Source organism: Neopelma chrysocephalum, unplaced genomic scaffold, assembly GCF_003984885.1.
Source record: "Neopelma chrysocephalum unplaced genomic scaffold, ASM398488v2 Primary Assembly neopelma1_25, whole genome shotgun sequence".
Lineage (NCBI taxonomy): Eukaryota > Metazoa > Chordata > Aves > Passeriformes > Pipridae > Neopelma > Neopelma chrysocephalum.
Window position 1 is genome coordinate 27,406,101 of NW_020897694.1, and position 20,446 is coordinate 27,426,546.

The 20,446-nt window shown below is 36.8% G+C and overlaps 1 protein-coding gene across 4 annotated transcripts in view; it reads right to left on the minus strand.

Annotated features, from left to right (window-relative positions):
- Positions 1-20,446, minus strand: part of NALCN (sodium leak channel, non-selective) — a 232,806-nt gene that overhangs the window by 187,986 nt on the left and 24,374 nt on the right. For all 4 annotated transcript variants that reach the window (XM_027674690.1, XM_027674688.1, XM_027674689.1 and 1 more), the window contains 3 exons: positions 17,205-17,288; positions 15,489-15,628; positions 14,542-14,670 (listed from right to left, as the gene is read on the minus strand). In XM_027674690.1, coding sequence (XP_027530491.1) covers positions 14,542-14,670; positions 15,489-15,628; positions 17,205-17,288 — 353 coding nt within the window. The remainder of the gene's footprint in view (positions 1-14,541; positions 14,671-15,488; positions 15,629-17,204; positions 17,289-20,446) is intronic.

Here is a 20,446-nt window from a genome sequence, read left to right on the forward strand (position 1 = left end):
CATTGCGCAGGCTGGAAAGGTAAAAGACCTTTCCCCAGATCTTCGTTCGCGAAGACTGGCCATTATTATTATTATTATATTATTATTATATTGTATGAGTTCCACACATAAAGGAACATTAATTAATTTTTCTTTCAGTGTACAGTCTAGGAAAGCACTGGCTTTTTCTTGCCATGATGTTACTGGGACAAATATGAGACCATACCTTGTTATATCCCCTCATCTCAAACTCTCATGTAGCATCTATATTCTATAATATTTCCATCCTCTTTTTATTCCAGAGGCCATAAGATTTGCTTTCAGTGATCCTACTGCTATAACTTTGCATTTGGCTGTATTAAAGCACATTTTGGTTTTAGGATCAAGGTAACCAAATGATTCTGACAACTTGTCAGAGTGCCTTGTTCTTATCGTTATTTATGTTTCTATCCTTATTCTTAATTTTGTACATGTTTCTCCTTCATTGATTCTGGTAGATCATGATAATATTTCACTCACAAGTATTTTTTGACATATCAGTTAATCAATTTTCAGCCCATTTAGCTTGTGCTTTATTGATATTATATAGTGCAAACTTTTTAATCAGTCATGTTATTGAATGAATTGCTTTACAAAGTCTAAACTAGGCAATTTTATTAGACAAATCTGTAATCTTATAAAAATCATGTTACTATGATGAGAATTATTTTCTCTAAAACCCTTCTTCCTTCCATTTATTATATTAACTTCTTTACGCTTTACTAATTAGACTTTCTATCAGCTCACTCTTTCTTTTGTCTTGGTTGATGTCAGGCTAACCAGTTTTGCTGCTTGTTCTTTAGAAATTATTAGCACATTTAGCATTCTTCTGGAATTTCCCTGCTATTTCAAGACTTATTAAAAATTAATGGAAGCGATGCCTTCAGTTATTTGGGCCTGTTGATTTGAATAAAATTATCCCTAGCAGATGCTGTCTGATATTCTCCTCAGTTACTAATTCTTGATTAGTGAAATCTGTGTTTGCCAAGCTAAAATGTAAAATATGGAATGTTGCCAAAGCTTAAGCTTTGTGTTTATACTGTTTGTAAAGTCATGAGTCCTGTAAGCATGCCCTATCTTATTTTTAATGTGATAAAAATAATTAATAGATATCAGAGACAATCTGTTACCAGAAAGGGTTGAAAGCTTTATAGTTGTAATTACAGATATAATTATGAAAAACGTTAAATATGGATGAAGTTTTCACACTCACAGTTTAAAAGATAAAACAGACTTTGTTATTGGATTAAAAACAGAAAACTGGTTCTGTAAGTAGAGTACATGATGACTTTAGACTTAAATTTGAATAAAAGTAAAACACAACATTTAAAAATGACCCTTGGAATGCTAAGATTATAAAATATCAGAGGAAGATTGGTGCCTAAACCAATCTGTAATCCTTAAACTAGAAAAGTACTCTCTGAAATTTCTTCAACTGTCACCAGGGATTTTGGATGACTCTGCTATTGGAGTCTCTAGAACCTGTAATGACTCCGGCAGCAGCTTTGTCCTAAGCTGCAATCTTTTTCTGCACAAACTAGAAGATCTATCAGTAGATCTTAACTGCAGTACTACTCTCATTCACTGAACTTAATGATTATATATGTGTCTGACTTCAGTGACAGAAGAGTTTGCTGACACTGAGTATACTTGGAAAAAATTATGCCCAATAATAATGATAAACTACTACGGCAAATTTTAGAAATACCAATATAACTGATTTATATGTTAATATTGTCCTTGTTAAGCTGAGGTCACAATGTGGTAATAATTATGAAAATGATAAATAGAAAACTTCATTATAGAAACAAAGCTGTTATAATTATTAAAGCATAATATTATTATTCTAACAATTGTGCAGGAGCAGCTGTTATTACTGTTAGGTCTGTAAAAAGAGCACTAGTGTAAGAAAGTGGTCTAGGAACCATCTGTTAATAGCAGTTGTACATTCAGAGTTTCCCACTGGAGAAAATGGACTTAACTGGATGAGCACAGTAAGAATTAAGATATGGCTTTGGGAATAAGACACGTTTAAAAGGACAAATCAAAGGAAATTTGCCTTGGTGCTTAGACTGTTTTCATGGTCACTAAGCAACAAATAAACTTTAATCTTTCTCCACGTTTGGTTTTTTTTAACAAGGACTCAGATAAAAAGCAAGCATTTTTCCATCTAGGTTTCCTATCTTTTAAGTTCCCAGAGTCTCTGAAAATAAGTGTAACTTGGAATAAAAAAGAAATATTTTAATATTTTTGACTACCTAATGCTATTGGCAGCTACATAGCAGTTGCCATCTGAGCTTTTAAGATATATTCTAAACAGAAAAGTTATATAAAACTTCTCTTCTGCACAATATTACTGGTATATTATAGCAAGAACCTTAATTTCAGATTTTCTGATTTTTAGTGGTATAAAATTACAGCCATTAATTATGGTTATGCCACGAGTATCTTTTTTTCTTTTTTAATTCTGTAAATTCTTTAAATTCTTTAAGGAAAATCTTTTGATTGGAAAACAATGTTCTGTGCTCTAAAACTGGCTGGTGGCATAGGGGGAAAGTAAACTAAGACTGATGACTTGGACAGCAATAGGAAGTGTCATTTCTTTTTTTTTTTAACTTGAAGGGCCTGATGCAGTTATCCATGTGTAGGCATTTGGTGTTACTGATGTATCCAAGACATTCAAGCAGGGCACAGGCTACCATGACGCATCCCAAAAGCACAAGAAATCTGTGTGAGGAAAATAAAATTCAGTTACAAGTCTTGGGTATTTGCATGGACTCAATTGCAGGAGGGAGCTTTAAATCTAGGATGCGAAGTGTTGGTGACTAAACATCTTATTCTGCATTTGATGTGAAAATCTCTTCTTTTGTATGATTAAGTGTTATGAGTAAGGCATTTGCAAAAAGAAGTTAGTATTTGCTACCCTAGCAATTAGCATTTGCTATATCAGATCTGTGACCTGGGAGATTCCGCTACCGTTAATCTGTCAGTCTATACAGATCTTGCACTTATATTTTGTTGCTTCAAATAATTCTCCAAAGCATTGTTAAAATTAGGATGCTTGTGGCACAACTGACCTTACTTTCCCACTATGAGTTCAGCTTGTACTAATATGATATGGAATTTAGAGCCTAAAATAAAAAAAATTAATGGGCTATATTAATTGTCCAGAATGGTGCAGTGAAGTTGTTCCAGAGCAGTAGATCACACTGGTTTTCAAAATGATGACAAATTAATAGATATAATTCACCTATATATCTGTAAGAGGGTAGTATACTAATACTCATGAGATAACTTGTCTAAAGTCAATGTAGAACCACAGTATTACTTCATCAGAAAACATTTATTGAGAGATCCTAGGCCAGAATCCATTTAATCTGAGCTTCAGGAACAAGTTATCTGCACCATGGAGCTCTCTGGGTTTATTATAAGTTTATTGCTAGATTCTCACTAGCTTGTTACTTTGCCCTTGTGTTCTGGCAATATGGCAAAGCAGAAGCATCTTTTAGAAAAATGTATAGAAATGGAAATTTTTTATCAAAATTGTATGTTCAGAGAGTTAGATGTCTAGCAGAAGAGGAAACTATTAATTCTTGATATCTTAAAGAGAAAACTCTTATCAGTCATCTGATCCAAACTTATTTCTGTATTAGTACTTTCTATACAGCAGTGTCCATTTTGTGTTTAGGTTCTATCACTTTCTGAATTTATTACTTGACATTAAATCACAGTTATTGAGAGTAACCTTTAAAGTCTTCAGAACTGCATAATCTTTCTCTGTTCTCAAAGGTTTTTGTTATCCTTCATCATATGCTTGGTGTGATTTTGATGAAGCAGGGTTCACAAGGTCCCCCAGGTCACTAATGAAAATGGATAGCACAGAACACAGTGCCAATTCCTCTGAGATCCTAATTAATGTATTAAATAAAGTATTGCTCCCTGTTTCACAGCTGTATGGTTGCTACTTAGTTGCTTCATGATCTACCAGCCATTTTTTGTGTCTGCTGTGGTATTTTTACCTATGCAGTAGCTCTTCAGTCAGCAGCTGTGCAGTGCCTGGTTTTGGTGCAGAAACAGACATAGGGTTCCCTTCAACTAATACAGAAAATCCTTCAGCTCCAGCTAAGTCATTTTTACTTGTTGACTTCTTTACCTAATCGGCCAACTGGAATAATTTTTTATTATCTTATCAATAAATATCCCTCTTAGTTTTTTATTTAATTTTCTGGATCTGGAAACTACATGAGTAGCTTGGTAATTTTGAATGGCTTTCTGGTGATATCTTAGAAAATTAACAGAATACCAGAAAAAAAAATCCCTTTTTTCCTCCTTTTCTATTTTCAGCAGAGGAATCAGGCTAACAGAAAACAGGAAGCTAGAAACCATGTTGGGTAATTTGTCTCTTAAGTTGTCAAAACCTCTCTTTGAAGAATTGCCTTAATAAGGAGAAGGTACTAAAAGATTGTGCTCACATGGGCACATGATGGTTGAAAGACCAATTTCGCAACAGATGCCGTGGAAAACAGCCACTTTACTGTCAAGACACATCAACTCAGGTTCTTCTTGTGGTGTACATATGTATGTATGTAGTCAGAATGTTCTTCAGGCAATTAAAAACATGTCAGAGTAACAGTCCTATGTCTTTTGCAACAATCTTGTTAATGAAGGATGTCTATCAAGTGATGTGGAGTCAACTACCTCCTTCTGGATCCTTTGCATTCCTTTGAAGAACTAATTTCTGAGCTTGTTTGCTGGGTTGATGCTGCACTCCATGCTTGTCAGAGACTGAAATGGTTAACGATTTATGCATTCCAGGAGTTTGCAGGCTTTTGACTTTTGCATTATACCTCTGATGGGCAGTTGGGCCTGCCCCTCCCTCCAGTGAAGAGCCGAGCTTGCAGGCTTTTGACTTTTGCCTTATACCTCTGATGGGCAATTGGGCCCATCCCCCCCCCCACCAATCTTGAAAGGTGGGAACCAGGTCAGACTCAAAAACTCTGCGCAGGCCCAGGGAGAGGTTGGAGGCTTGAGACATGGCCCGTGACACTAACCATGGATATAATAACTCATAACTTCTTGGAGTGTGAGGGCTTCCCTCCTTCACCCCCAGCAGATCAAGGCCACCCCTTCAACTGACAGACACGGAAGCGGCAACTACCAAGTGTCATCGCTGGACCCCATGGGTGGTGACTATGTGCATCTTTCCACTCTCATATTTTCTTTCCCTTACTCTCCCTTACCCTTACTCTGCCTTTCCTTTCTCTCCCTTATGCATTTTCCCCCCTGAAGTTATCCCTATGCCATATTGCTATAAATGATATAGATGATAACACCCAAAATACTAACATAGCTGTTGACACAAAATTGTTAAAATAAACCTTACCAATATATGTTTTCAGACACCAATTATTTAGTGTCGTTTCTCTCTAATTCACCCCGAGGGAATTACTGATAAAAACTTGAGTTACCCTCTCCCTCCCCTTTTCCTGGGGCGGGTCGTAACAATGCTGCACTCTATACTCTGCATAGAAATATTCAGTTGATCTACTGGGATGAATTATTTCTTGTTCATAATTTTATCAAGGCACCCTATTGAGCAAGATGTTTAAGCACATTCCTTAATTGAACTTTTGAGATGCTTAAAATAAGTTATGTGCTGAATCAGCATCTCAGTACTTAATTGATGTTGAATATGGCCTATGAAGGAATAAAACAGTTGAAATCATCTTATATTGAAAACATCTGGTGATATTCTATCCACTTCTAGATATCTAATATTTTCTAGTCCATGTGTACTAGTTTATGCTTATTTATTGTCTTTAGGCAGAACCCAATTAGCCCTTAGTAACAGTGGTCCAAAAAAGGCCTGTATCTGTACAGGTACTATAAGCAGAGATTCTTCCTTTTTAGCCTAAATCATACTCAATGCACGTAACAGCTTTTTTTTTCTTCAAAAGGAGGTTAAATAAAAAAATAATCTAGGTTTATATTAAGCACTTAAAATGAATGCTTTGCATTGTTGTGATTTAGGCAGCAATACTCTTAATAATATGCCCTCATGCTGCTGGCCTCTTGGGATTTGAGGGTTTTTCTAATGCAAACCATAATGTGAAATTCATCAGCTACCAGCAGCTGGGGATCTGAATCTGCTTGAGCCAATGTATTAATTTTAATTTCTAAAAATATTTGTAAAATACTGTCTTATGATAATCCTATATATTATAATGGCTTTTGGATGGCAGTATCATAAATCTAACATACTTAAAGCATACAACTGGGTATGAATTAACATATTCTACTATAAAGGAATTAGGGTGCACAGATTAATTTTTAAATTCTTGAGTTACATGTGCTGAGCATGTTTACAAAAAGTGGAATGAGTACGTGTAAGCTTGTGTATGTGTCTATCTTTTCAGTTACGCACACTGCTAAATCTGAGGGTGTTCTTTAAAACTTCATCTGGAATTGTACAAGTCTGTGTGTGCATCCATGTAGATATGTATGTCTCTCTGGTAATCATAAAGAAATGACTACAGGATAGGTGCACCTATAGTTATTTCTCTGCACTTATAATTGCCTAGGAAAAATTTTGTAGGAAGCTTTGGTTTCACACTGACAGATTTCAATTAATGTCTTGCTATCCCATGCAGTGCATTACAGCAATAAAAATAAAGTAATTAAAGCTTCTGTTCACCCAATTTAGTCGTCAAATGCATCTGTGAGTTAGATTAAAAGAAGAGGACTTTCAGAAGAAAAGTAAGATACTAATTATACTAAAGGGCAGACTAAAGAGTTTCACCTTTTCTGTGGACAAGCAATATTAATTAAAGTGATGAATTTTAAGACACTCATTGAAGCCTTGGGATAATGGGGTGAATAGTACAAGATTTTATTTGCAACTTTCAGCAATTCATTTTGGCTGTTTTTATACCAAAGGTCTGTGCTGTAACCAGGAAGTCAGAATCAACCTGAACATGAATGGAAAATATTACCGACTGGTTTTTTTCTCAGACCAGAACTCACCATGATTAGCTTTTCAAGTCTGATTTGAAACTGCCCTAGGACTGGTCCAAAATAAGGATTTTCATTTGCTGGTTGAGAGAATACAAGTAAGGAGAAAAGCAGGTGTTTCTTAATATTGTATGCCCATTCAGCAGAGTTGGAGCTTTGCCTTAGTTCAAACTTTCTTCTCTTTGGTTTACCCAGTGGACCCATGAGGCAGTAATTCTGCGTAAAGTCTGATATGATTTTTTAATTTCATATGTGACCTAAGTTAGAGTCTACAAAATGTGCCTTTGATGTTCCATCTATTGCTACTCACCACACAGTATCTCTGAAAAGATTAAAATTAAATCACTGACCCTCTCTTTTGCACACTTCCGGATGCAAAAATTCAAAGCTCCAGCTCCTCTTAGTTGAATCTCTAGAAGGAACTGCACAATAAAAGACTGCAGGTCTGATGTCCTCACTTATCCCACCTCATTTTAAGTAATGAAGACAGAGAGAGAGAAATACATCTCCTGAGTTCAGAGGTTGGTGGGTTCAGCCACACTCCTGAAGCACCTTTCTCTCTCTGATAGCCAGAGAGGAAATTCAAGGCATTTGGGTTTCTAACACAGGTTTGCTGACATCAAAATCAGATGATACTCTGCTCATGGCAGATCACTTCTGTTAAGCAAAGCCAATGCTGTCATTGTCCAAATGAAAACAAGGCAGTTGCAGCTAATTAACAGTTTTGACAAGCTATTGCTTTGATCACTAATTACTGGCATTAGAGGAAATTAAATTCCAATCACTCATTTATTACCATTCAAAGTAACAAAGTCACTGAAGTTAATCACAAAAAAATTACTAAAAGAAGAAATCTTTCCTACGGACAGCCTTCTTCATTAGTTGTCCGGCTTCCTCCTGCACTATAAAGAATAGTAGTTTTCCCTCTTCCTTTATATTTAAGAAAGCAAACAGTACCCAATCACCCATTTAGCAAATTCAGTGGAGATCACTCTTAGAATTCTGTTTTTATAGTGATTTTTGTCTTTCTCTCAATTTTATGATATACTGGAGGATATTCTGACTTCTGGCATCCTGGCCTCCTGCATGTTTCCTGTAGAAAGCTCAATACTCATCAATAATTCTGTACAGCAATTATAAGGTAAAAATCTGGTGGCTAAATATAAAACTTTCCTTATGGCAAAGAAGAGATTAGGTAGTTATGTTCTTCAAATTCTTGTATGTATAGTGAGCCAACTTTGCAATAATCTATAAAATCCACTGCAGATTACTCAAAAGGATCTATTCTCAAAAAAATCCCACAAAGGTTGACAGGCTGAGCAGAAGTTCAATAAATTTGATTTCTGCACTGGGACAGAGAATTGTGTGAACCCAAATGGCTCCAAATCTTACAAACAAGTACATGTCATTACTGAGCCATCAGATACTGAAGGAATTGGGTTCTCATCACTCTATCCTGGACTGTTGTTAAAAGGTCACCTTTTCGTTTAAAATGGATTTGGATAAACAAAACATTGTAAAGTCTGTGCTAAATTAATCAGTAGTGTAATTACTTCGGATAGCTATCTGTATAAAAGTTCTAATAAAAAGTAGGATTTCTGCTCAGAAATCACGTGCCCTCTGAAAGTTTCGAGAGCCCCACTCCTGAAGACTGCTTCCCAACACAGGCCACCAACATGGGCCACCACCTCAACATTCTTTCCACCCTTTTGACTGGATCCCATTTAAAATGAATTACTTTCCTTTCTGATTGGTACTTTATTTTAATTGTTTTTAGTTGGGGTTTAAACAACATCAGGCCTCAAAAAATAAAATTTTTTTCCATTTCTCTTCTTCCTGAGGAGTTTATACTAGACACATATTACCAGCAAGAGAGATTGTGAATAAATCCCAAAGACAATATTAAAGTGGTGCTGGTTGTTGAACTAAAATCAATAAATTAATGTGCTCTGCTAATGAAGTCCTGTTATGTTGATTTTTCAAGCTTGGTCTTTGATTCCTTCCCTTTCTCAGAAACCTGATTACTGATTCTTACTTTCCCATGGCTGGTGTAAGACAGTATTACAAATTCCTTTTGTTCTTTTTAATCGTATTTATTTCCTCTACTAGATATTGTGGTGAGCTTTCAGCTCCAGTTCTTGAAGCTATTTTCTGACATTTTCGGGGCCTATCCATAGACAGATGGAAAGATCACCAAGAACCTCTTAGCTCTTTCTATTACACAGTAATTACTTTTCTTATCTGTTTTCCTGGGCATCTCCTACTTTAAAAAAGAAACCTTAAAAAAGGAGGATTTTAAATTGAGTGCTATGGTGACAAGGCAGACAGGTCTACAGAAATATTCAGCCTATACACCATTGAAAATGTTGAAAAAAAAAAAAGGATCTAAAGAATAACTTTGGGAAAAGAAATAGCTAAGTACCACAATTTATGCCTGTTAGCCATATTAGCCTTTCTCTTTTGATGAGGCTTCCTTTCCCTTAGCTCTTATCTCAGTGCAGACTGAGATAATATAAACTATATTTAATATAATGTAAATATATTATATAATATATGATAAATATAAACTAATCATGTGGTTTGGAAGCATTATTGTGTAATCAAATATGTCTTGGGAATAAAAATAAAGAAAACATTCAGTAGCTAGCATGTGAGGATATATAAAATATTCTAACAACCACAGGAAGGGTTTGGAAAGATTTTCTCTCTCCTGTCCTTGTGGAAGTACATTTTATATACTAGAGGTGACCAAGACTAAATTACAGTAGCTTTGGGAACACAACTATTTTCGCTTTATTTTGTTTGACTCTTTGAGTTTAATCTCAGATATAACAAAAAAAACTATCAAACTGCTTATAATGTATGGATTTATCAAGATAATTGGATTAATATAGATTACATTCCAACTATACAGTGTGTCTTTCATGCAACTAAAGAAGATCTGTTCAAAGGAAATTCATGTAATATACCACTTATTGACAGAAAAAAGATATATTGCTTGGAGAAATCATCAGGGAAAAGCTATTACTGCATAGCTGAAAAAAGATAAGTCATAATCATGAAGGAATAATGAATGATAAAATTGTCTAGGAAGAAGACAATGTTCCTTATAGGGAAGACTATTGTGAGAATAAAGGAAAAAAGGACTTATCACCAAACAACAACAATAAATTTTTCAGTCCTTGGAAGGGAGTCAGATTCTGTTGGTTTCTCAGACAGAATGAAAACTCAGACTGCAGTTAGCTCACTTCAGTATTTCTGTTTGTCAGAGTTAACATCAGAAAATGACTGAGGAGGTGGAGAGACAGGAGGTCAGGCAGTGTGGGCATCAAGAGGGATGGAAAGATAAAAGAACTTGCAGCAGTCAAAGAGGCAATGTTTGTCTGATGAGGATACCATGTCCTTTCAAATAAAAAAGAATAGCAAGATTTTAAGATGCCGTTTTCAAAAGGCAGTAGACTTAAAAAGAGTGATTTCTAAAATGCCACAAATAGATGAAGCCTTGACCGCAAAAATAAGATTTCACCCTTGTGAAATGGTAGTGGTTTGAACCAGGTTTTACCCCTGAAGCTAAAAGTGGTAACCCCCGAGGGGGTGGTAACCCTTGGGGTTTGACCCAATCAGTGCTCCTGCAAAATCTAAACATATCTCTCCACTGGAAAAGAAGGTGTTGTACTTGTTGGAAGAAGAGGTGGCCATATTGTGGTGAGGCCACAAGGAAGGGGCTCGGAGCCCCTTGGGGCTTCAGCCCCCCCCCCAGCCCCGGCTGGAATGGTGTTGAACTGAACTAAGTGCCTGTGGCTGAGAAGTTGGAGGAGTTTTCTCCACTGTGAGTGGGCGACGGAGCAGCAGGGACAGCAGCGTCCGAGAGCAGTGGCAAAGAGCCAGCAGATAAGAAGAAGCAGCAGAAGCCGGTATGCAGCCAAGGCAGACACAGAGTTGTCTGAGGAGAAGGAAAAAGCAGCAACAGGAAGAGAACTGAGCCAGCAGCAGGGACAGAGTTTCAGGGGGTAAGAACTGAATAACCAAAACCCCCAAACTCCCTTGGAGACTCCTCTGAGAGAGAGGAGGATGATTGAACTCACTTGAAAGAGTCTTGGAGTGCAGTATGCACTACAGAGAGGAGCTAAGAAGCTCCGGCCTCCTGAGGGCTAAGCCAGGACGGCCAAAGGAATGTGTGTGTGTGTGGGGTGACCTTCGCCCTCGCCTTGCTGCAGCTTTGGAGAAGCTGGCAGCCATCTTGGTGCAGAGCACAGAAGCTCTGTGAAGGGGCTTGACTCCCGTGAGGATACCAGACCATCACGAAGACCCCTGTGCTTCGTGATATGACCGTGGTGGAGCAACCTTGTCTGGGGTAAAGCAGCCCACGGAAAGACCCCTTGTTTGGAGACAAGAGGCCGAGAGAGGCTTGGAGGCCTCCCTCGTGTGTGCTGGTAGAGAGCCAGCAACTGCTTCTGCTGTTTCTTCTCTGGAAGAGAAGAAAAGACACAGAGACCCTGCTGCCTAGAGAGACCTGCTGCTGAGAGACTGGAAGGGGTCTTTTCTTCTTCTTCTCTCCTGGACTTTTATTTGGAGGGAGAAGAGATTTGGCCCACTGTAAATATTATTGTCATGGTAGAGATAGAAATAGAGTTAAGATTATATGTAATGTATTATAGTATAAGTATTTATTTGTACAGTCCTGTAATATATTCCTTCCCCCCATATTGAGTCTTGTGTTTTTGTCTGGAAAACCCATCTCACACTGGGTTGAGATGTGGGAGGGGGGCTAGGAATCAGAATTGGATTTTGAGGCTGTTTTCAAACCATGACATGCTTGACATAGAATTCTGCATAATACCAGGAAAATCACCTAAAATTAAACTTCTCATAGGTGGTTGCTAATTGGATGGCTTTCATTTTCTAATCCTCACTTGGGAGCCTGGGATCTGGATTGCTGAAAATTTACAGCTGTGGCTCATTAAAGACTCTGAAGTTAATTAAGGACAAGTACAGCCAACTTTGGCAACTCTCCATTGCCTGGAACAGAGCCACCTGAGACAGACAGACTGACCAACTCAACCTCTAAGAGGAATGTTTAATCCTCATTATGAAGTTGAGAAACTGAACCTCAAAGACAAGTAAAACTTGGCTAGGCAATTTTCATGCTTTTGTGCTCTATTACATCCCAGCTAATAAACTAGCTCTGGAAAGGTCAGCCCTGACCCACATGAAGAAGGCACATGCCAACTCCACTCTGACCTTCTGCACTGCATTCCTCAAAAATTAAACACAGAAGAGATAGGGGCAAGTGTTCCCAGGGGGTGTATGATGAATGTTACAGACAAGAAGAGGAAATCAGTGTTTTCAGAGTAGGAAGAAGCAGTATGCCAAGACTAAGGTAAAAATCCACATGTCAAGCAACAAAGAAAAAAAGTATATTGTTCTTGGTGTGAGCACCATTCATCAGAATAAATGTGGGAACATTTCCAGGGAAAAAAAGTGGTGTCCAATGTAACTGCAGTCCTCACACACAACCATGGGAGCCATTTTAAGTCATAAATCTGGTTCCCGGGTACCTAAAAAGTAACTTAAACTAGATTTCTAATTTTTAAACAGCTAAAAAGATATAAACTTGATGAAACTGAAAGGAAAAGGGGTTTGGGGTACATGGTCAACATCAAGTCTAAAATTCCCCTGATTCTGCACACTTGAATTTTTGAACATTAACCCCACCTAGGCAGATTTTAAATTTTATTTTATACACTGGATATTTGTAGCTTTTAACCTTTTCCTGTAATTCAGCCCTTCAACAACCTAAAATTTAGGGGGTTTCTGTATACTTTTTTTTTTTTAATAATGCCATATTTAGAGAGCAACCCAACACATGCAGAGAAAGCAGCCAAAACTTAATGGAATGCCTTAAAGTTATAAATTTAAATTTCCATATTGCAAACATTATTATGTCCCATTTCATCTCTTTCTGCTGATTTCAAGGAAAAGCTGTATTCACCAACACAAGCAATTACATGATGCCTGATCTTTCTTGTGTTGTCTATGTCACTTCTTGTTTTTCCAAATAACATTCTGTAAATTGCAGAATTACATATCTTCTTATTACCACAAACAAATTTTTCACAAAGAATTTTTTTCTCATGTCTATGGGAAATAGTAAAAAAAAAAAATCTGTCCTATAAAGATTTTCTCTAAAAAAAAGAGTTAGAAAAAAGGAATAAATGTTCAGTCTAGGTGAAGATCAGTTCCACATTTTACTATATTATTGATTAATTAAGTAAGAAAATATCCCAAATTATTTTTTTCATTTAACAAAGTACCATAAAATATCTAGCATATTCTCAAATAATTTTGCACTCTTTTTTGAATCTGCTGCTTTTAATGCTCTCATTTTATATTTGATAGTTTTTAGGCCCTAGTTTAGAAAAATCTTTAATACAGAGTTTTGCGATCATGAGACCTACTGAGCTCAGTAGCAGACTAAGTGGTGTTTCGCTTTCTTACCATATTTACTTTATTTATTTTATGTTCTGACAAATTCAATACAGCAATAAAAGGATCTCATTTTGACTAAAACAAAGACCACAACTCCAGAGCTAACATTTTACTGTCCAAAGAAACAGGGACGAAACAAAGAAATAGATGTAAAAGACTCTCACAATGTAATGGTGCTCAAGGACACAGTCAAGTCCTCAACTCAACAGGACATGTAAGCATATTATCTGCGATTTTATCAGTCATCACAGTGACAAGAGGCTTTATTGTACTTCAAGGTGGTTAAGTATATATTGAATCAAAATGTGATGTATACTCAATTACTAGTGTAAAATATATATCATAAGTATTTTGCAGAAGCTGGACAAAAAGGGTCTTTAAATCTGAGCATCAGATCCCAGCAAACTATTAATCCAGAAAGGGCCTGAGATATTGGAACAGGTTGCCCAGAGAGGTTGTAGATGGCCCATCCCTGGAAACATTCAAGGTCAGGTTGGACAGGGCTCTGAGCAACGTGATCTAGTTGAAGATATCCCTGCTCATTGCAGGGGGGCTGAACTAGATGACCTTTAAAGGTCCCTTCCAACCCAAACTATTCTGTGATTCTATGATTCCAGGGGTGGTTCTGCTCCATACTTTAGGTCTGGCCCCATATCAAGACATTCTAGGAAAAGATAGAAGAGCGCAAAACCTGATAAACCGTCAGTGACCCAGAGCAGCCACAAATGGCAATGCTCCTCTTAAAAGTATCCTCTGCTCTCCTGCTCTCTCATTTCCCTGTCCCACACCACATACAGTCACTCACTCTCTAACTCAGACTGCAGCCAAATGACACAATTTGTAACCTCTCTGTCACAGTTAAAATTTGTATTTTTCATAATTTCTAATATTTTTGTTTCCCCAATTTACCTTAATGTATTTTGGTGGATTGCTTTTAATCTATTAAGTTCATTTTACATCCACTGATGCTACTACAATTATACATATGTAAGGAAAGAACAGGCCCTGCACAGGTTAACTCACCCTGGTTGCGTGTCGTCGGTCACACAATGGTACGTAAAAGTTCCAAACATTTGCACTCCCAGGATCCCATATAGGAGAAGAAAGAACAGAAGAAAAATTGAAACGCTCCAGATTTGCTCTCCAGAACGCCTGGCCAAAAGACAAACAGGACTCTGAATACACAGGCAATGTGAAGCCTCCTCTGAAAATTTCTAGAATAGAAAATATGCTCATACAAAGAAAGTAGTATTTCATCCTGCAGAAAAATTGTCCTTAAAACTGTACTTTTACTCTGCACAAAAAGAAAAGGGGGACATGATTTTTTCTAAATCCCTAAGTTAGGGTAATTAAACCAGCTGTAAGCTGTAAAGGGTAGAACAAAAACGCCCAAATAAAATGTATAAAGTCTAGCTTTTGTAAAATAGTATCTAATGACTTATATAGACAAGATATGGTGATGAATAAAATTGATACTGAATAAAGACCAAAAAACTTTTTCACATTACCATTATGCTTTTTGCGATGATGTGCTCTAACACGTGCGTGTGTTTGCTTGCAAATAGGCATCTCTGCATACACACCAATACATGTACACTTGTAACTGTAATGGTTAGGGCCTGTGCTCATGTACGTTTATTTACAAATATTACCCTAGTAAGGGTATTCACCTTGATTATTAAATGGCGATATTAATGGAACAGAATTTACTGCCATTGGTTGCAAATTGCTGGGTACAGTTATTAGCAAAGTGCTTTAAAATGTGTTTAAATATATGAAAGTTTTGATCATTTTCTATAAAACTTGATTATTCCTTAAATATGGAAAATAGCAAGAATTTTTGGCCAGAACTAAAACTCAGGAGGAAAATGCCCATTAAGCATGAAGGATCGTTGATTTACTGCATAGTCAGTCTTCTAACCCAACACTGAAATATTCTCTATTATCTGAAGAATAATAGCCTTACTTACTTCAAAATATTTGTTATCCTAGTTCTTGGCAGCTCAAAACGAAAATATATCCGGAATGCTCGAATCATAATGAGCGGTCGTGGAATCCGCAGCATGCCCCAAGGTGACATCTGGTCAACTATTTCAGCAATTTCAAACACCTACAAAGAAAAGAATCAGTACTTTGTCTTGATGACTCTCTCCTATGCCTATGTTCATTTATAGAACTTTTAAAAGTATGAATACTACACATTTTTTATTTTAATTTTCAGTGTTTTTTTGGTTTATTTTATGGTTCATTTTAACCACATTTTTAAAAAAGTCTTTGCAAATACTTTAATCCATTTCTAAGTATCCTAATGAGCTTCCAAAAATATACTCTGCCCATGCTCATAATGCTTCAGTCTCAAACAACTCAAGAAGACTCTGCAAGCTTGTGTTAGCTGCCTATTTCTGTGCTAGTCCTACCCCATAAGTTTCCCACAACTTTGTTAGAAGTGATTAATATATATTTCCAAATATGAAAATCAGTATCTGATAATGTTGCACTGCACTAAGGTTTTTACTATGATATAAAAATACATCTACACAGATTGCCTGATGAGTTGCAACATGCTTATGAATTCTCCATTTAATTCCAAGTGCATGACAAAACTGTGCATCTTTTTCTCCTAGACTCCACTTATGACACAAATTTCAGCCAAGACACAGAATGGGGAACCATTTCCTCAATACATTGATAAATTATGCACTCCATAAAGAGTATTTAGCTAAATGATTGGGTGAAAATGTCTTGTTTTAATCCTTGTCTATCACTCTCTTAAAGTAACTACTTGATTTAATGTTTATTCAGAGTACTAAGAAAACGGAGGGGGAACCTGGACACACATAAACTGGGTAATCTACAGTGCTTATCTGTAATGATCAACCTTCATTCTACATGTGTACAGGATGTACCACCAAAGTCTGCCCTGTGTAAAAAGCAGAAAATAACGTGTCTGAAATTTGTCAGAAATGTATACTTGCCTAACAGCAATCACTACAGAACTTTTACAATCCTTACACTATCACAGGTCAAATGTCAGAGTCTTCAACCTGTTGCTACCCAAAAAACTGCCTATGGTTAAGCACTGTAGGACACAATTTGACCTTTACCTTAACACTGTACTTTTTTGCAACATGTCCAGGTTCCCTTATTTATAAAAATTTATCAAACTATTTCCAAATATGGGGGTTTTTCCCATTGTGCTTTAGCTTGAATCTTGGAAAATGTTTTGTTAGCTGTGTGCAATCAATCTTACATGAAACCACTCCACTCATCACATCAATACACCTGCAGCATGGGAAACATTTACCATTGGAATCATTCTCCCCTTAGGTGCCTAAGCTAGTCACCATGGCATCCTACTAGACTCAGTGGAAGGAAATGAGCACAACTGTCATATGGAGTAAGGGATAAATGGCTCTCTGAAGATCATTCTTTCTCCTTTTGACCATGCCGAGAGTTTATGGTAACCAGCTTCAGATTAAATAAGAAAAATTAATCAAGATAAATTCTGCTACTAATGCAGATATGCTGCAATGTGCAATCATGGAGCTATTGAATTCAGTACATTTTTTTAAAAACAATTTGACCTAAGTACAACTGTACTTCCACAACTCACAATTTTTTCGTTGTGCCATATATTTTTCACAATTAAGAAACCATTTATTGAAAAAAAGAAGTGAAATGATTACCTGTAAAACCAGTGACACCCAAAGACAAAAGACCATGAATCCATCAAACACACACCAACGATCCTTTACATAGGAGCTATCACCCTACATGAAAGAAAAGCTAAGAGGTTAATTGTTCTTTTACTGTCAGGATTTACAAATATCATAAACAAGAGTTCTTGGGAGAAGTGTTCCTTGTGGACTTTTAGAATGCTACTTTTGAAAGACTTCAAGTCTAGTATCTGGATTAGAATATGCTGGAAACATATATACATATCTTCTGAGTGAATAAATGCCAGCTTCATTCTTGTGTGGTACTTCTCCTCAGTTTCTGTCAAAGAGAACTTACAAATAAACCTACTATTTAGACTTTGATGTAAATCAAAAAACACACAAAAAATTAACACTGCACTTACTCTCCCACTGTATTGCCCATTATAAAACACTCACACAGGAAGGTAAGTGTAAAATGGTAGCAATATAGTATTGTGTTGTTCACTTACTTCAATACTGTTCAACAGCTTCAATTAAATCAGTATCATTTTACATTCATTTTTTCATATTTTTTCAATTATTTTTCATGCTCTAGAGAAGTCTTGCTATCTCAAAAACACTTAACAGTAACCAATGAAACATCTGACCATGGTTTTGGTGACAGTCCAATCCAAAGATCACTCCTAAAAGGCAGCATGGAGAATTCAGCATCCAATTTCCTCTATACTACATGATTCTCAATCTCTGTTCCAGTTTGCATGCTACAATATCCTCATGTTTCACACCATTCCTGACATGCAACACAGGCCCTCCACTGCAAGCTGTAACAACACTTCTTTGCTGGGCTGCTAATGCCTGATACTTCAAACACCTACACTTATTAGGTAGATCACAGCTGAGTGTTAGTTTTGTGTACCACATGGAGCATAGAGGAAGTTGGGGCCCAAATGCATACAGATAGATGCAGCTTGTTGAAAGGGAGACTAGACAAAAATATACCTAAGGAAAGTAGATATCACTGTTTCATGCAAAAATATATCAGAGACAATGACATCTCAGGCCACAAAATCATCCCTTCCAAATGATGTTTCTCACAACAGATTCAATATAGCCTTCCCTGCCTTATACACTCCCTCGTTTCTTTTCTGTTTAGAGATCTTACAGGTACAAAGTACAATCCACTTTTCAAAGGTATAACTGGGGAAAAAATTATTGTCATGTCTCAAGAATCTTGAAGACATTATTGGACTTTGGCCTTTTATGTGATTCCTGGCTTTATACACATTTTTCCTTATCTCAGTGATAGTTATTTCAGCATTTGTTTTTAAATGTCTCAGCATTTTCATTGATTCTGTAAACACAGACAATATGTTTTGTTTTAATCTAATGTTTTCAATGACATACACTATCCTAAAAATTATTAATCATTCCTTGCAGTAGGTGACAGCATGATATATTGTGTAAAGAGACAAACTATGTTTGGCTTAGTTTTTTTTTTTAATTTATTTCAGTTGCAAAAATTCTTCAGGGCAGAAGTGAACACAGGATATCAGGAAAATACAGTAAGTGATTTTCAAGTCTGAAATAAGGGACAGAGAACTTCAACACTATTTTCAAATGAGAATTTTCTAACACATAAGGAAGTTAAAGTTCTCAAATCAAGACTTAAGAGGAGGAAGACTGCAAATTAGGGAAGCAACATAATAGGAACTTTTGCAACATTTTTACCTGTCCTTCCTAAAGAAAGTAGACTTAGTTCCCCAAGTAAACTCTGAGCTAATCAGTAACTGTTTGCTCAGGGCTGAGACAATTCAGATGTTTAGTGGTTATGTTCTTACGGTAGAGTAACCGTGAAGCAGATTCATGTTATTTCTCTGCAGAAATCAGCTACTCACACCCTAAATCTCTTACTCCTCTCTCCTCTGCCATTCTCTCTTAGTGAACAAATCTCCAGTGAGATTTGTATTAACATGCAACTTGAGTCCTTCAATTGTGGCTCTGAACAAAAATGCTGATTGGTCTTTCTCTTGCTGAAGAATTCTTTGAAACTTACATTTCCTCTCTTAAGTACCCTTTGTCTAAAGCAAAAAGTCTTCCCTGAGTTGAGCCATACAGATCTGAGCACGAACTTGTGCAGGAGTTCTTGTATTCACACTCTTCTGAATAACCCATCAAGTTCTCACTGAAAGCCAAACCTTTTTTTAGAAACTGCTTTTTCTCTCCACAATAGCTGTGGTATAATTGAAACAGCTTTGCTGCTTTCTCCTTACAAAAGTAGATGTCATGACCCTTTCCAGTATTCTCACCTGTTTAGCTGCTGCACCACCTCACTTCTCTCACTGTCACACCAGGCCAGTTTTCACCACTAAATCCTCCCAGTAAGGGAGGCTTTCAGTGAATTGACCACAGAAACTTAGGGCACTTGAATTACACCTGTAGAAACTACTCATTTTGGGGGAGGACCTGGCCCTTTCCACTTTGCATGTAGGGAGATCTGGGCTAAGTCCTTTTAATGTTATTTGTCTGGCAGTGGATGTGGCAGGGAGCCTTTGATGCATTTTACTATTAGATGTTAGTTGTTGTTGGAGGCATTTTTAAGGCAGGACCACATTCTGCTTAATGGAAAAATCAGAATATTTGTGCTATTTCCAAGAAAAATCTAATTCTGGCTAAACAGAGGCTATATATTAATAGGAATGAACAGTGAATTTCATTGATATTTGAAAAAAAAACCCTGGGCTGAAATACCACACTCATGGTCGATGGCAGCTTGTTCTTGGACTTGGATAGGAACATAGATAAATGACATTTAAATACCTCTGGTGACATCTTACCTAGAATATCTGAAGTATTGCAACGTGTTAACCCCTCACCCGTTTTTTATCATGTCTGCTGAAATCAGAGAATTACTGATGAAGTTTCATTTAGTATTTTTTTGTGAATGCACTATTCCAGAAGACAAAGGAATAGTACTGTAGACTAAAAGCCTTGTGCAGAGACTAATCAAAACCTCTTAAAGCCATTAAAGTTGCTGACTTCCTAATGCCTACGGTGGATACTGGATTCTTAAAGTGCACAGCAAGTCCTGCAACCTTCTTCAGCAACATAACTCACAGCCTATCTAGACAACAAAATCATTTGCTTTTGACAGAGCACTGGATGCCAGTCCACTTAGTGGCCATGAATAAGGGCATGGGACAGCTTTTGGAAGGCTTTTGCACAGTAAAGCATGCACTTTCTTAATGCCTCTCTCAGACAAACTAAGGGAC